The 18,570-nt window shown below is 37.7% G+C and overlaps 1 protein-coding gene across 2 annotated transcripts in view; it reads left to right on the top strand.

Moving 5' to 3' along the window:
- COL28A1 (collagen type XXVIII alpha 1 chain) overlaps positions 1-18,286 on the top strand; it is a 117,336-nt gene extending 99,050 nt beyond the window's left edge. For both annotated transcript variants that reach the window (XM_070729152.1, XM_070729153.1), the window contains 10 exons: positions 1,477-1,545; positions 3,538-3,606; positions 6,047-6,127; positions 6,984-7,019; positions 8,042-8,078; positions 9,636-10,190; positions 12,662-12,840; positions 12,958-13,186; positions 16,999-17,173; positions 17,363-18,286. In XM_070729152.1, coding sequence (XP_070585253.1) covers positions 1,477-1,545; positions 3,538-3,606; positions 6,047-6,127; positions 6,984-7,019; positions 8,042-8,078; positions 9,636-10,190; positions 12,662-12,840; positions 12,958-13,186; positions 16,999-17,171 — 1,428 coding nt within the window. In that variant the 3' untranslated portion in view covers positions 17,172-17,173; positions 17,363-18,286. The remainder of the gene's footprint in view (positions 1-1,476; positions 1,546-3,537; positions 3,607-6,046; positions 6,128-6,983; positions 7,020-8,041; positions 8,079-9,635; positions 10,191-12,661; positions 12,841-12,957; positions 13,187-16,998; positions 17,174-17,362) is intronic.
- The last annotated feature ends 284 nt before the right edge of the window (positions 18,287-18,570 follow it).

Genomic DNA, 18,570 nt, shown 5'->3' with positions numbered 1-18,570 from the left:
CTAGTGCAAAATTCCAAGTGAGTTGAACTATTTACTTAATGTGCATATTTGATAAAATCCAAACAAAGCTAAAAGACCAGACTTACTATGCAAGATCTGAAAGAAACTCAAAAGAATGACGTGGCTTCCAAGCATAATAGTAGGATATGAGTCTTCACTGTAAGAATGTATATTTATCATTGCGATAATACACAATGTGTACATGAAATCTTAAGGACTGTGAGTTGGCATCTATTAGGGAAATAGAAACCAAAATTATTTTATGAAATGTAAATCAAAATGTAGTCTACAAGGAACAAAAAAAAAAAGCAGGCAAAGGTCTTGCTACAGGGAGCATAATATTGACACTGAACAAAATGCACTTGGAGAAAGCACTGAACAAAATGGGAACCAAAGCATTTGGAAAGATAGAAAGCTTTTAAGTAGATAAGGAAAGCCAGATAGAGTTCAGGAGTACAGCTGTGGTAAGATTTGTGTATGTTAGTACAATCATGGATTAAGCCTGAGTTGCAATGTGCTCCAGCTGCCAAAATAGCCAGTGTGGGTGCAGGTTGCATCAATAAAAGTACAGCTTCAAAACCAGAAGATGTGAGAACCCTGCTCTATGTGCACTGCTCACACTACACCAGGAAAATTGTGTCCATTTTTTGCCATACAAAAATAGTGTGTAGTAGAACAAGAAAGATAATAATGGGTTTGAAGGCTAAATGTTATAAGAGGTTAAAGGACCTTGCCCAGTTTGGCCTAACAAATGGAAGGTTAAATGGATATACAGTATGATACCAGCCATGCCCATATACTGTATAAAGGGGAGTCAGCCCGAAGAAGATGTGGACATTGTCCAGAGCATCAAAGGGTAAGACAAGGACAGGAAGGTTGAACGGAGAGAGATCAAAACTTGAAATAATATTTAATGTTATTATACAGTGGAATACCCTAGAGTTATGGATGCTCCATCACTAAAAGTTTTCAATGAAGGAACGGGCTTTGTGCAAAATGGCATGAACTTACCTCTGTTGATTAGAGATCTTCAAAGTCCTTTCTAACTTGTGATTATGTGATTCTGAGGTAAAACAAAAAAGAAAGTCACAGAGATATATCAAATTGGGATTGAGTAAGGCATCAACAGTATGGATGTCTGGTACCTGATGGGAAGATTGTAGTTTGTTTTTATACTGTTGTTTTTATTGATTGTTATGAATCAATAAAATGAACCTAGAATTGTTTAAGATAGACTGTCCTATAACTTGGGTCCCCCCCTCTCTCTGTGTTGGGGCGGAAATAATTTCAATGTTTGTGAAATGACAGCAATATTAATTTTTTGAAGCAAATCTGAAGATTTTCCTTTGATATAATTGCACTATATTTATCAAACATTTTCTGTTTTTCTATTTTTCATGACTTGAACTTCTAGTGAAGTTTGGGAATTTCTTAAATTCTTTTTTTCTATTACCTCTTCTTCCTTTCTTTAAATAGGGTATTATGGGACAAAAGGGTTTTCCTGGTCCTCCAGGTGCTCCAGGAGACAGCATACAAGGAAATAAGGTAAGAATATTAATGCTAGGGAAGGCTTTTGAAAGTAGATTATTCCTCTCATGTTTCGCATGGGTATTTGTTTTATTGCTGCCATTTCCCACTAATTTAAAAACTCCATGGGAATATCTCAAATCAATAACTATTATGTCAATTTAAATTCTTAAATACAGTGTTCCCTCGATTTTCACAAGTTCGAACTTCGTGGAACATCTATACCACGGTTTTTCAAAAATATTAATTAAAAAATACTTTACGGTTTCCCCCCCCTGGACCACGGTTTTTCCCGCCCGATGATGTCATATGTCATTGCCAAACTTTCATCTGCCTTTAAAAAACATTTTTTTTAATAAACTTTAATAAATAAACATGATGAGTAATAATCTAAATGGTTACTAAGGGAATGGAAAATTGTAAATTTAGGAGTTTAAAGTGTTAAAGGAAGGCTTGGGATACTGTTCATAGCCAAAAATAGTGTATTTACTTCTGCATCTCTACTTCGCAGAAATTCGACTTTCAGAACACATCCCCCGCGAAAATCGAGGGAACAATGTATACCCTAACAGGGTAGCCTGTGTTTTTTACAGAATAGTCAACAGGAAAAAAGCTTGCAAAATAAACTCTTCTCACTTCAAAAAGGTATTAATTGCCCATCGTTGCAAAAGGAGTTTTTGCATTTTGCAAGCTTTTTTGTTCCTTAAAGAGACCAACTTATAGGCACACAAAGAGCTGTTAAACTCCAGTAAGACACCAGTCTTATGGCCCGCCCAGCCCCCCTGAGAAAAGAGGGGTAGGAAAAGTGGCGAGCGGGTGATTGGGTGGAATGAGTGGTGGCACGGGGATAGGACCGTCGAACTACCTATCCCTTTGCTGCCACCCTTGCCTCTTAGCACCCCCGCTGACCCCAAGGGGTGGTACCACCCACTTTGGGAATCACTGGTATAGACCATCCCCCCCCCCTATTCTTTCCCTTTCTTATTTTTTATTTTGCTTTTGTAACCTAAGGCCAAATAATAATAAAAAATACAAGCCACTATTAGCTATAAATACTACAATTGCCTTCTAATTTCTTTAGCAAATTTCTAAAGAGAAAAGTGGTATAAAAGAACTTCTCCAATGATTTATCAAAGGCAGAATCCCTCCTTATATTGCCACTATTGTTGAAAAAGCCCAAAGCAAGGACGCCGGTTGCAGAGCTCTATTTTTGTTTTTTGCAAAAAATGTAGAAATATTTGCATCTATCAATTTTATGAGGAAATTATCTCTTTTTTTAAAAAAAATATTTTTATTGATTTTATAATATGGTGGGGTAAGAATGATTGTGTGGTAGTGGGCACAATCACTGTGCACTTTTTATATGTTGTGTGTGTATGAAGAAATTATCTCATTTAGCCAAAGGGATATCAGAGTAGATCTAATTTTCCTTGTATTTTCTTAAAACCTCAGGATTCAGTTGTTTGGAGGCATTTCAAAAGAAAACAGAAAATTGCTTGTTGTTGTCTAGTAGCTGTATCATTATAAAACACTTATGTTCCAGTTCTTCGGCCTGTAGATATGAAACTGTTCCTTGGAAATACAAATCCACACCCTGAATAATTATTTTAATTTTTTTGTATTAACTCAGTGGCTCCCTAGGCAATTCATTTCAAAGGTGTGCTATTGAGGAAAAATATAATAACTCAGTTCTCATATCTATAGAGAAGGTTCTTATATGTCTGCTTTCTGTGACTTTAATAAAGATATCTGTTTAACAGAAATAGCTGTATGTACACAGAAATCCAAGCTCAAAAGATATAAAGCTGAACCACTTCACTGGAACATAAAATGACATTGAATCAGGCTGAAGACTATAAAATTCTTCATATATCTCTGCAGTCTTAATTTCCATCAGTTCAGTTGTCAGCCAGTGATCAAACATTGTGGGAATTGAAGGCCAGCCTTTTCAGGATCTGATCAACTTCATGCAAAGATAAATTTGGAATTAATGTTATGCATTATTTTCAGGGAGAGCAAGGAATTCAGGGCTCATCAGGACTAAAGGGCTCTAGAGGAATTGGATTACCTGGTCCAAAGGTAAGAAGTTTTCATTTAACAATCAGTTAGATTAAATATTCATTATATGCATTGTATGCATACACACAATGTATTCATTGTATGGGAGAAGTTTGAACTGGCAATGCCTGATGAAATGGACAAGGCCATGGGAGCTGTGAGATCCTCCACCTGTTTATTGGACCCATGTCCCTCCTGGCTGGTCTCGGAGGAGTCCCTCCATTAAAGGAGGCAGTGATGCACCCTCTCTTCAAGAAGCCTTCCTTTGATCCAGTTATTTTGAATAACTATGGTTTCCTTTTTAGGGAAGCTTGTTGAGAAGGTGGTCGCACTCCAGCTCCTACAGTCCTTGGCTGAAGCCTATTATTCTAGACTCTTATCAGTCTGGTTTCAGGCCTGGTTACAGCACCAAAACTGCTTTGGTTGCACTGACAGGCCCAGAATAGGGGATATTCTTCTATCCTGGTGCTTCTTGACCTCTCAGTGGCTTTCGATACCATTGACCATGGTATCCTTCTGCGCCGACTGGAGGGGGTGAGAGTGGAAGACACAATTCTGCAGTGGTTCCCCTCTTACCTCTCCAGTCAATCGCAGTGGGTGTTGATGGGGGGAAGAGATAGACTCCTAGGCCCCTCTGTTGCAGGGTTCTTCAGAGGTGAGTTCTCTCTCCCCTACTGTTTAACATCTACATGAAATAGCTGGGTGAAATCAAATGGCATGGGATGAGTTTCCAACAGTACGCTGATGATATGCAGCTGTACATTTCCACCCTGTGTCAATTCAATTAAGCAGTGGAAGAGCAGTGGAAGTCTGGATGGGTGTCAGCAGGCTCAAACTCCACCCCAACAAGACTGAATGGCTGTGGGTTTTGCTTTCCAAGGATAATTCCATTTGTCCATCCATTACTTTGGTGGTGGTGGTGAATTCTAAGTGCAATAGCACTTAAACATACACCCCTTTATAATGCTTTACCACCCTTTCTAAGCCATTTACAGAGTCAGCATATTGTTCCCAAGAATCAGGATCTTCATAGTATGGTATAATAAAAGAGAAAAAAGACTGCCAAAAATAAGAAGTAGAAGGAAGCAGATAGAAAGTGTGTTAATTGATAAAAAAAAAGAAACCAAAGACCAAAAAAGATAACGAATTCAGAAAAAAATAATTTCAAGAATAACAAGAATTTCAAAGACCTGCTAGAAGAGAAAAGAAGCATTAGTATGACATCAGTAAATCAACTGAAGATGGAAACAAAAACAAAAGGTCTTCAAGGCGTTTCAAACTTAGGAAAATATGGTAAATGATACCAATGGACCTAAAGGATGCCAGTTGGTACCTAATTCAAAGAACAACAGGAGATCATGAGTTCAAGTCTCATCTTAGCGATGGCAGCTAGCTGAGTAACTTTAGGCCCCTTACTCTCTGTTATCCCTACCGATCTCTCAGAGTTGTTGTGAGGAAGAGGAGGAAGGGGTGTTGTATATGTTTACCACCTTGAATTATTTGTAAAAATAATAAAGGCAGAATAAAAACTCCGGTAATGAGTTCCACGCTTCGACAACTCAGATACTGAAGTCATATTTTTTACAGTCAAGTTTGGAGCGGTTAATAGTAAGTTTAAATCTGTTGTGTGCTCTTGTGTTGCTGTGGTTGAAGCTGAAGTAGTCGCCGACAGGCAGGACGTTGCAGCATATGATCTTGTGGGCAATACTTAGATCTTGTTTAAGGCATCTTAGTTCTAAACTTTCTAGGCCCAGGATTGAAAGTCTAGTCTCATAGGGTATTCTATTTCGAGTGGAGGAGTGAAGGGCTCTTCTGGTGAAGTATCTTTGGACATTTTCAAGGGTGTTAATGTCTGAGATGCGATATGGGTTCCAAACAGATGACCTGTATTCGAGGATGGGTCTGGCAAAAGTTTTGTAAGCTCTGGTAAGTAGTATAAGATTGCCAGAGCAGAAGCTATGTAGGATTAGGTTTACAACTCTTGAAACCTTCTTGGCTATGTTGTTGCAGTGGGCTTTAGCTCTTAAATCTTTTGTTATTAGTATACCAAGGTCTTTAACTGAGTGGGGATTATCTGTGATAATTTGATTATTCAGTTCGTATTTGGAGTTCAGATTCTTCTTCCCAATGTGTAGGACAGAGCATTTGCTAGTTGAGATTTGGAGTTGCCATGTGTTAGACCACTCAGAAATAGCGTCAAGGTCTTTTTGGAGAGTGGTTGTGTCATCGTTGGTGTTGAAGAGCTTTATTTTAATGATTGTTCAGAAAAATGCTAATATAAATTGTTTGTATTTACCCTATTTCTTTTATATAAAGTTATTTTATTCTAACTATGTTTGATTTGCATAACTTAATATCATGATTCATCAAAAAATAATAACTTGCGTTGATTATTAAGATATAAAGACACTCCATGTATGTCATTAATTCCGGTATTTAACATAACGTTATGTCTTTTTAGGGTGACTATGGAGAGAAGGGAGACCAGGGAAAGAGAGGTAACAAAGGAGAAATTGGAGAGCCTGGCCCTCAAGGATCAAAGGTAAAACTTAAATATTTCACATTGGCTTGGGTCTAGATTAGTCCTATGAAGAGTATCTATTGAAATCAAAGAGACTGTAATATGCCTGACCTACTCTGGAGCCACCCTTATTTATATTATAACAAAATCTCATTATAGCAGAATGCATCTGCGAGAGCAATCATGGGCTTCCCAAGGTATGCTCATGTCACACCAACACTCCGCAGTCTGCATTGGTTGCCGATCAATTTCCGGTAACAATTCAAAGTGTTGTCTTTGACCTATAAAGCCCTTCATGGCATCGGACCAGAATATCTCTGGGACCGCCTTCTGCTGCACAAATCCCAGCGACCGATTAAGTCCCACAGAGTTGGCCTTCTCTGGGTCCCATCGACTAAACAATGGCATCTGGCGGGTCCCAGGGAAAGAGCCTTCTCTGTGGTGGCCCTGACTCTCTGGAACCAGCTCCCTCTGGAGATTAGAACTGCCCCCACCCTCCTTGCCTTTTGTAAACCCCTTAAAACCCACCTCTGCCATCAGGCATGGGGGAATTGAGGCACCCCCCGGGCCTATACAATTTATGTATGGTATGTTTGTGTGTATGTCTGTTTTAATAATGGGATTTTTAAAAGTTTTTAAATTTATTGTTTCATTGCATGCTGTGAGCCGCACCGAATCTGCAGAAAGGGGCGGCATACAAATCTAATAAATAAATAAATAAATAAATAAATAAATAAACGAACGAACGAACGAACGAACGAACGAACGAACAAACAAACAAACAAACAAACAAACAAACAAACAAACAAACAAACAAACAAACAAACTGTATGTTGTAGAAGACTATGAAATAATATGCCATTGTTTTATATTTTAGGGATTTTCAGGACAAAAGGGTGAACCTGGTCTTACTGTAAGTACATCTATCATTTGCTGACATCAAAATATTTTTATATATTAAAAGCCACAATTAGCCCAATTTAAATATTTCATTTACATAAGTGTGAAATTAGAAACTGTACAATAAGCCCCCTATGCTATGTCAGCTTAATTTTTGAAAAAAGTCTTAATAATAATCTCTTTCAAGTATTATGCTAGCAGATACAAATCATATTTCATTCACCATTGATGTTCACTTAGAACACACATTTTGAACAGCACTAGGTTTGAATTTAACAGCATTTCTAATTTATTTGCATAAAGCAAATTGTAGAATTAAAACCATGCTTACTGATAATATATATTGATTCTTTCCAAGTATACAATAGCCCAGTTAGCTGCTCGGTTGTTTAAAAACATCTATGTGGTGGCAGCAGGTGGGGGTTGCCGCTGCCACTGCTATCGGTGTGCTGCATACGCAGCTCTGGGTCTCCTGCAGCCACGCATGTGTCCCAGCGAGATTTTGCTTCTGCGCATGCAGATGAGATTTTGGCAATTTTTTGCTTTCATGCAAATGCATGTCCCCTTGTGGGATTATGTTTCCTGTGCATGCACAGAAGCAAAATATCACACACTTGCAGAAGACCCAGAGCTGTGCGCACAGCTATATTTTTACTACTGGTGTGCCGTCCTCAAATATACTGCTAGGAACCTGATACTGGGTGGCAGTATACATTTTTTGGTAAATCAATTAATAAATACTATTAGTTATTGGTAGAGTTTACCTACTACCAAGAGAGAGTTATATTAGCCTAACAGATTCAGGGATTATTTGGGTCATTTGCTGGTTGGGATATTCAAATAATATGTTTTTGTCTCCATCTCCAAGTCTTTGGAGAGGGGCGGCATACAAATCTAATAAACTATAAATTATATAAACTACTATCTTCTCAATTAAACATACTGTAAAACTATGTTTACTGAAAACTTCTTTTTTAAAACATCTGTGGCATTTCTAATTCTGAAAGACCACACTACGGTTTTGCTCTCTTTCAGAAAGAAGAAATAATCAAACTCATTATGGAGATATGTGGTAAGATCTACTTAAGGGGAAAAAAATCATTTTACTATACAAATAATTTTGCTTAAAAAAATTAAATTTTAATCTTATAATATATTGCAATTAAATTTGTTGAGAGAAAGAAAAAGAAAAACAAAAGCTTGAACAAACTTCATATTGGGCTAAAGCATAATTTAACTTATGTTGACAATCTATAGAGTATGTAGTGGGTACTTTGGTGCTCTTACAAAATGGTTACCATAGTTGGAATGGTAAGTTCCAAAGCCTACTTTAGCTTCTAAGGCTATCATTCCAAATGACCTTTGTTTTTTTCTGGATATAAGGACTATTTGTGTGTTAAAGAGTACTATCAAGAGGAAAGTAATTATGTTTGTTATAAATAAGAATGGATTCTTTTACTTGGTCTAAAATTTGCACAGTTATAGGAGTTGTTGATAGAATAACTATCTGTATATCATCAGTGAAACAAGTATCAAAGAATATAATTAAATGTAAAATTTATGCATGTTAATTTACACAACTTTTTTCCAAATTTGGGAAGCAAGCCTGTAAAATGAAATTCTATATTGTTTCTCTGTGGTGAAGCTTTTTTACAAGCTAATCATCAATGTGCCTGTTGTACAATTTTCTGCCTAGGCATTAACATTGCCTTTTTAGGAGTTTTGGGGGCTCAGTGGTTAGAATGGAGTATTACAGGCTAACTCTGCTTACTGCATGGAATTCTATCCTGACCAACCCAAGATTCACTCAGGTTTCTATCCTCCTGAGTTTGGTAAAATGAAGACCTATATTGTTGGAGCCAGGGGTGGGCTACTGCCCGGATGGGGAGGGAACGTAGTGCGGTAGCGAAAGTGGAGCTCCACCCTAGACCACCCAATTTGCATTGGAAGATGTTGAAAGAAAATGCAGGGTGTCACGCCCACAGCGTGGTAGTAAACATTTTAGTAACCCTTGGTTGGAGGCAATATGCTGACTCTGTAAACTGCTTAAAGAGTGCAGAGGTCCCCAATCCCCAGGCCATGGCCCGCCACTGAGCCTTGGGTGTTCAGAATTGGGCCATGGAAGTCTTAGGCAAGTACATATAAGTAATGGACAGGTTTGTGTGCATGCACTCCATTTGTGTGAGTGGCAGGCACATGTGTCCACCATTGTTGCAAATAGAACTGCATATCCACGCAGGCCCACTCTCATGCAGAACCATTCCCTCTTCTCCCCACAAAGCTGGAAAGTTTGGGAAATTCTGCTGTAAAGCACCACAAAGCATTATATAAATCTATGTGCTTTTCCTAATGCTATTTATCAAATCAAATCTGAATCTGATACACTGCCTTGAAGAATATATGCCCACATGACTAAGCATTTTTTCCCTATTTTTCAACTATCCATTAGAGGGGAAATAAGCACCTTTTATCTGTTTGTTTGCTTGTAATATTTGACTGCCCATTTTAAACATAATTCTGGGCAACTGATGTGACAAATGGCTCATGTTATTTCAAGTGTATTACTTCTTGGAAAATCATAGACATATCACATTGCTTACCCTCTCATTTCATATACCATTCATTTCAGGCTGTGGTGTTAAGTGCAAAGAAAATCCTTTGGAACTTGTATTTGTGATTGATAGCTCTGAAAGTGTTGGGCCTGAAAACTTTGAAAGGATTAAACGGTTTGTAAAAACTATGATCGATGCTATCACGGTCAACCAAGCAACAACCCGCATTGGCATCATCAATTTTAGCCTCAAAGTGGAGGTAGTGTCCACACTGCAGCAATTTTCTACCAAAGACAGCCTAAAAAACGCTGTTGATACAATGCAATATTACGGGGAAGGCACATACACTGCTACTGCGATCAGCAAAGCCATTGATATATTTCAGACGGCTCGACAAGGAGTTAGAAAAGTAGCAGTGGTCATAACAGATGGGCAGGCAGATCAACGTGACCCACATAAACTGGAAGTAGTGGTGAAAGATGCCCATGCACTCAAAATAGAAATATTTGTAATTGGAGTGGTACAGAAGACTGACCCCAACTTTGAAAATTTTCGAAAAGAAATGGATCTAATTGCTACTGATCCAGACAGTGATCATGTCTACCAGATAGATGACTTCATGACTCTACAAGGTAAGAGTGAACTGTGAATTTATATGGCTAGACTGTGAATGCTTCATATGGCTAAACTGTGAATGCAACACACCATTAAGTTTCTGATGAAACAAAATCTTTATAAATCTGCAATATTAATTGTCAGCCATCCTAGGTACACCGGACACAAAGGAAGACTAGATGAGCTAAAGCCATTTTATCGTAAGGTGACACTGACAGAATCTTGCAGATTTGAGAGTAAAAAACATCCTAACACCGCTTTTAACTGCTAATTCCACTAGAGTCCTTCTTTAGTTGCTTTGTGACCATTAAGCCACTGAGGGCTCCTTCCTCTCTTGTATGACTGCTTTCTTCCCCTCTTTCCAGAAGTAGATTCCTGCTAGTTTAGATAGATTCTATACAACCAGTTGCAGAAATTTGCCCCCACTCGCCAAACTGGCAGTGATGGCCAGCGGGACAGCCCCTGAACCAGCTCTCTCAGTGGCGCTATAGGTGGTGCCATCATACTTTTCATTTCTATGCACACACAACAGCTGTTTTTGCTTCTATGGGAAGAAGCGAATCAGCAGCGAAGCAAGGTGAAACCCAACCCTGCTCCTTTCCACAAGATAATTCCCATATTCCATTACAATCATTAGTTGTAAGATACGAACCTGTAAAATAATAATAATAATAATAATAATAATAATAACAACAACAACAACAACAACAATAATAATAATAATGCAGAGCTGGACAACTTGGACAGGAAAACTAGAAAATTAATGACGATCCATCATGCACTACACCCTTGCAATGACGTTGACAGGCTGTATTTACCGCTACATCACGCAGTCCTAGGTGCTTGGGAAGCGCCCGACTGGTGATGAAATATGAAATCCAGCATAGTGATCTCGTTTGCTGTGTTGTATTGATATAATAATAATAATAATAATAATAATAATAATAATAATATATTAGATATGTGCCTTTCATCCCCTGTCCAATTGTCTTTCCTTTATCTCACATATCATATATATTTTCTTCCTTTCATATATCTTCTCCCCTATTTTTTATTTTTCTTTATATATATTACCTCATGTCTATTCTCTTCTATATGTATTGTGTATTGGACAAAATAAATAAATAAATAAAAATAAAATAATAATAAAATAAATAAACTCTGTGGCACCCCACAAAGGAGAGACCTAGGGGTCAACCTCTGTCCTCCTACAAACACCGTCTGTGACTCCCCACTCCCAATTCCCCTAGTCATCCCAGAAGGATATCATTGTCAATGTTATTGAAAGCCACTGAGAGGTCAAGAAACATCAAAATACAGGAACAACCTGCAACCAGATGTTGTTGCTTGTTTTGTATATTAGACTTTGTGTGTATTAGATTAGCTTTCATTATGTATACTGCTGCTATAGTGTTGCAGTATTTCTCTTTCTCCAGTAGATGGCTTTCTAATACCCCAATCCAAGTAAACATTCTGTCAAAAACAGTTGATTATCCAATAAAAACAAGAGGTTTAGAAATTCAAATAAATAAAAAAGTAATTTGAGCTTTTTTCCACACTCTATATTTTTATAGTTTCTCCTGGGTCTTTCCCGCCTTTTTGTTTCTACACCCCCCCCCCCCACTTGTGTTTCAATTCACTGCTATTTTGAGCTTAGGAGGGTTTTTTTTTCATATTTTTCTTGTTATTGCAAGTCATTAAAGTAACAGTTAGTAAAAATCTCACCCAATTTCAATGTTTTGTCCATCCACTGCTCCTGCACAACCTTGGCTCCCAATTGTCCCAGCTTTGGGATTGCCAGCAATGGTGGCTTTGCTTGCTGCTGTTTGGGGGAGAACTTGCTTTATTTATTTTATTTATTTATTGGATTTGTATGCCGCCCCTCTCCGTAGACTCGGGGCGGCTAACAACAGTGATAAAAAACAGCATGTAACAATCCAATATTAAAACAACTGAAAAACCCTTATTATAAAACCAAACATACATACAAACATACCATGCATAAATTGTAAAGGCCTAGGGGGAAAGAGTATCTCAGTTCCCCCATGCCTGACGGCAAAGGTGGGTTTTAAGAAGCTTACGAAAGGCGAGGAGGGTGGGGGCAATTCTAATCTCTGGGGGGAGTTGGTTCCAGAGGGCCAGGGCCGCCACAGAGAAGGCTCTTCCCCTGGGTCCTGCCAAACGACATTGTTTAGTTGACGGGACCCGGAGAAGGGCCACTCTGTGGGACCTAACTGGTCGCTGGGATTTGCTGTTTCTTCATCATCAGGAGAGAAAGTGCCTCTCCTTCCTTCACTGTCCCTACAAGATGGCTGTGACCCTAAAGGATCTCCTGACAGCAGCTACCAGCTTGATTTTCATGGGAGTCAAGAGAGCCCACTATTTTCTAGCTGTTCTCGCTGCAGTTGCAACTGGAAGTCAATTTCAAGTAATTCCTATCTATATGCAATTCCATTGTATAATACTGTTTTCTTTTTCATATGTTTAGCTCTTGAGAATAAGATTTTCAAACAAATTTGTGAAAATGATTTGAGTTCGTACATCACCCAAGTGCTCAGTTCAGCTCTTTCTCCAAGATTCGAAACCAACGAACATGGCAGTCAGTCAGCCAAAATTGATCTCTCCGGATCGTATGCCCCTCCCCTACACCCAGAGACTAGCAATTCTGTAAGTATTACTAAAAAGACATTCGTACAGGAGGGAATTCATGATTTCTTCAAGACCACATGAATTGAGCATTACTAAATTTTGTTACTGATTTTTTTTTCTTTATTATAAATATAGTTTTCAAGGAGACCCACTGAGAAAGGATCATTATATTTGGATCGGGATCATAATGTGACCTCAACCACTTCTAAGCATATTCCTGAACATCATAGAAGGCCAATCAGCCACGATTATTTGGAATCTAGCACTCATCATCCAGATGTAGCAGCTGTGTCTTATGTAACTAGACATGTGCAGCCTACACCAGCTGTTGTACCGCTTCCTACAGTAATACACGTTATGAAAGGTATGGAAGTGTTCTAAGGCTGGAGAGATGAAATGGATAAGCAGACTTAGTAGGACACTTTTCTTTTTTCTCGGAAGAATGTTATGATAATTTCTAGTGTCAAAAACCCAAAAGACAAATTCACAATTGCTTTGCTTCTATTTTTTATTTTCTTTCTTGCTTCTACATGAAAAGTCAAGGCAATCAGGGAGCCAGAGGCTAAGATGGCAGTAGATGGCATTAGGACTCATTATTTGTCCCTGATCCTTACAAGTCAGAACTTGCCATGAATTGTATTATAATCTAATGGAGACATTTAGTGGGAGGCAGAGGATCAGATAACATTGGAATATTTGTACATGCCAGTCAAACCTTGTATACAGTGTACATTGTAAACTCAATATACTCAGCTATACCTAGCTGTTGCAAACCTTTTTTTAAAAAAAATTCAGTCTTAACTTGATTGTGATCATGAACCCTTTCATATCTTGTAAAACTTTAGGACGAATGTTATTTCTTTTGAATAAATTATATTATTATAAGACTCCAGACTGGACTTAAACATTCACATTTTTTAATTACTGAGACTCAATTAATGATTTTGAGGATCAGCCTGGCATGCCATTAACCAGTGTTTTCTATCTGGCAGCGAAGCTCAGATCATGAATAAATGATCATTGTTGGGTACAGACAGTTTGGGTTAAGAGCTTATAAATAACTTGTATTTATGACCAGATCACCTATCACCAAAGTGACAGCATCTGATATTTTGATCTGACAAATTCCTGAAGCTACGCAATGTTTTTCATGAATGTGCTGAAACTGCACATTTTAAACGAAAAGTATGTTTTTCAGTGGTTTGAGAAAAAAAAAACACTGTGTGGCTTCAATTATTTGTTTCTTGAATACTATTTGTCATTTTTAGTAATAGACAGTAAGACAACCTATTCATAAGACCAAGTTGATGCAGATGGATGGGTCTCATTTTTAACCCAGGGAATTAGGGACTGCCTGGATACAGCTAGTGCACCTGCACGCATAGAAGCAAAAAACTGTGCCAAAACACGGTTGTATCTGCATCTCCACATGCGATTCTGCTACCTCCATAGGTGCAGTAGCAGGATTGTGCTGGACTCCACTAGCACTTAGAGCCATGGGAGCGAGCACACGTCACTGTTCCACCTTAGTAGCCCACCTCTGTGGGTGAGGCATTTTCTCATTTTTTATTTCACTTCCAGACAGAAAACCAAAACCAAGAGTGCTACCTTTATTGTAAGGTTGCAATAGCGAAATCCTGCAAGTTTGAAAGCATTTTTACCTTTGCAGTTACTTTCTACAGGAAGGTAATTTTTTTCACAGAAAAAAGAACATTTCTTAGATGCTTTATCCCTTCTGAAATATATCTTGTTGGCTTGGTTACGGCTCTTCTTCCTGACTTCCAATGTTATTCTTAGCCTATGAAATCAACCCATTTAAAATGCAAGGGGGAGTTTAACCAAAACTTATTCGATTTTTTGATGAGTCCTCTCACTTTCCATCTTCCATATTTTCTACTATACCAGTAGTAGCAATTGTGTATAATAATTAGATTAAGATTGCCAAAGAAAAGGGGGGGGGGAACGTAATTTATTCTTATAGATCTCAAGAATTTCAACAGACTGAAAAATGTAAAAAATGGAGAGCCAGTTTGGTCTAGTAATTAAGGTGGTATAGGAATTCATCAACTTATAAGCATTTGTTTAATGATGGCACTGAAAAAAGTGATTTATAACCTATTTTCCACACTTACAACTGTTACAGCAATCCCCTGATCATGTTATGTTTCTATGTTTCTATCGTGTGATCAACATTTGAATGCTTGGCAACAGAGAGGGGCAGCATACAAATCTAATAAATAAATAGATAGATAGATAGATAGATAGATAGATAGATAGATAGATAGATAGATTGATTGATATATTTATGACAGTTGCAGTATTGTCTCCCAAGATCATTTCATTATTTTTTTGTAACCTTCTGACAAGCAAAGTTAATGGGGAATCCAGATTCACTTGACAACCAGGTTATATCTTAACAACTGTGGCAAAAAGTTCATAAAATGGGGCAAAACTTAGTTAACTGTCTTGCTTAGCAACAGACATTTTGGATTCATTTAAACGAAGGACAACCTATAGTCTAGAACAGTGAGGACGAACCTTGTTTTGCTCGGATGTCAAAAGGACATTTGCATGTGCAATAGAACGGATGTGAGTGCCCATACCCATAGTGCAATTCCCCCATGCATTCACACACAATCCCCTGCACTGCCTTCTGCGCATGCGCACAAGTATCATTGAAGCCTCCAGACTCTGAATGGCAAAAAATGAGCCAAGCGGGTCTACTGGAAAACAAACTTTCAGTAAGCCCATTGGGCCATTTTTTGCCCTTCCCAGGCTTCAGGAGACTTTCTTCAGCCCTGGAGAGGGTGATAACAGCCTCCCCCACATCCTCTGGAAGGCTAAAAAATCAGCTGGCCAGGATACACATGCGTGTTGGAGCTGACAATGCTTCACGTGCCCACAGACATGGCTCCATGTGCCGCCTGTGGAACGCTTGCCATAGGTTCGTCATCACGAGTCTACAAAGTTGAAGACTGTAAGTTTTAGTACCACCTTTGCCAGGAAAGCCAGGTGGGCCAGTTATTGTCTCTCAGCCCTACTTTTTCTCACAGGGTTGTTGCTGTGGGGCAAATAGAAGGAAGAAGTGTGTTAGACATGTTCACATCCATGAGTTAATTGTAAAAATAATAAATGCAGGATATAAATAAAAGGAATTCAGCTAATTATAAAGAAAATTTTAATGTTTAAATTATATAAACTTATTCTATTTTTATTTATTTATTAAATTTCTCTACTTCCCATTTCTCCTGTAAGGTCACTCTGGGCACCTTATAACATGTCGTCTTAAGAAAAAGCCCAATTGACTAAAGGGATTTCTATTTATAACAATTTTAATATGTATTTCGTTGGAATATTCGTCAGAAATTTGGAAGGTTATTACATTGGTGAATTCATTGTTATTATTAACCTTCGAACCCTCCAAGCATTACAAAGGAGGATTGTATTTGCCAGTCAATCAGCACTTAATGTAGAGTTGGTACTACTGTAACCTTGCAGAACAAGTAAAGACAGAGAAAACTAGGAGTGTCATGAAAGCTGGAAACAATTCAATTTTAACTCTTGCTTAGAATTAACAGTAAAAATACAGGCAGTGACAATGATTTGTAGTAATAAAGATTAGATTAGATTAGATTTATTGCATTTATATGCCGCCCCTCTCCGCAAACTCGGGGTGGCTCACAACAAGGTAAAAACAATACATAATAACAAATCCAATACCCACCAATCCAATTACAATTTAAGCTAAAAAATTCATTAAAAAACAACCCCAGAATATAAAAAAAAAACCAAGCACACAATCAATCTAACACCAAAACAACATGGACAAGGGGGAGATCTTTCAGTTTCCCCATGCCTGACGGCAGAGGTGAGTTTTAAGAAGTTTGCGAAAGGCAAGGAGGGTGGGGGCAATCCTAATCTCAGGGGGGAGCTGGTTCCAGAGGGTCGGAGCCGCCACAGAGAAGGCTCTTCCCCTGGGTCCCACCAGACGGCATTGTTTAGTCGACGGGACCCGGAGAAGGCCAACTCTGTGGGACCGAACCGGTCGCTGGGATTCGTGTGGCAGAAGGCGGTCCCAGAGATATTCTGGTCCGGTGCCATGAAGTTATATAGACAATACATTTCAGCTTCTATAGAAGTACTGCAAAACAATATATTTGTATACACTGTTTTCAGAAACCAGGTGCTTTGAACCAATGAAAACTGGAAGCTGCCGAAATTATCAAGTAAAATGGTTTTATGCCAAAGATACAAATTCTTGTGCCCGATTTTGGTATGGAGGATGTGAAGGCAACCAGAATAGATTTGAAACTCTAGAAGAGTGCCAAGAAATTTGTATTCAAGGATAAAGGTAAGTAATATGACTTAAATAAGATGTTTGGATTTATAGATTTTATTTAATTTAGAATAGCCATGAAAATGTTTTCCTTGAACAATTAGTTATTTAAGATGGCACTAATTTGAATTGTATGCTGTCCTCTAAAAATGTCAATTTGCTGATTTTTAAGAATTAACATTAAAATATATTTCTCTCTTGCAGAAATCTCAAGTGAAATCTCAAATGAAGTCAAAGGTTGCATAATCATACTAAAAGAAGTTCAAATGTTGTATTAATAGTACTTCTACAATATATTTGATACTTTTATGAAGCACTGATCTTTATAGTATTATAAAGTGTAATGTGTTATAATGGTTGGATATAGTATGCTATAGATTATAGTGTAATACAATATTGTATCTTTATAGATGATAGGTTTACTTGATAAAAAGCAGTTTACATGTTTATGCTGATTAGCATTCATAGAATATGGTTTTATTATGTTGGAATGAAACTATTGTGTATCACACAATCTACAGAATAGAATGTGAATTTTATATCATCATTAGAAACTGCAACAGCAACAAATGGAAAACTATATTGTAATTGGTAACTTTCAAAACAGAATCTCTCCCTATAGAACAGCTCTAACTCTTTTCTAGCACCAAAACATATCTAATCTTGCAGCTAAGCATAATGAAAATATGGGTTTTTTTGCTATTTCCCCTGTAATCTTTCTTCAGGTGCCAAGTTCCAGCTATAATTATAGCAACAAGCCACAGAGAACAATTAACTGCTAACTACATGTGTCCTGTTTATATCAAAACACCATCCTGCCGATTCACTAATATATTTTAGGAGCATTAAGGGTAGTTTCTTTTGCAAAAATCTTTAGTTAAAACAGGCCCAATATTTTGAACATTGTTATCATTATTCCATATACTCTTGTTTCTCAGGGGGTCTTAAACAAAAGAGGAAAATGAATTCATAGTAAATGTCAAAATCATTATATAAAAATAGGGAAAATCATAGAAAGATGTCTATGTATATTTTTTCATACTGTATTTTCTTTTTAAACCTTACCTCTGCACCAAAAGTACTGTATATGCTAAAACTGATAAATAATAATTAAATGTATTGCATCAACAAGTTGTTGCTAAGTCATGTTCAACTCTTTGCAACCCAATGAACCATATCCCTGTCCTCCACTGTCTCCCAAAATTTGTCCAAATTCATGTCCATTGGGCCATTGTCTAACCATCTCATCCTCTGCTGTCCCCTTCTTCAATTGCCTTCAATCTTTCTCAACATCAGGGTGTTTTCCAATGAGTTCTTTCTTTTCATTTGGTGGTCAAATAATTTGAGCCTCAGCTTCAGTATCTGTTCTTCCAAAGAACAGTCAAGGTTGATTTTCTATAGGAGTCACTAAT

The sequence above is a fragment of the Erythrolamprus reginae genome, chromosome Z, assembly GCF_031021105.1.
Source record: "Erythrolamprus reginae isolate rEryReg1 chromosome Z, rEryReg1.hap1, whole genome shotgun sequence".
Classification (NCBI taxonomy): domain Eukaryota; kingdom Metazoa; phylum Chordata; class Lepidosauria; order Squamata; family Dipsadidae; genus Erythrolamprus; species Erythrolamprus reginae.
This window is presented reverse-complemented; position numbering and strand designations above follow the sequence as displayed.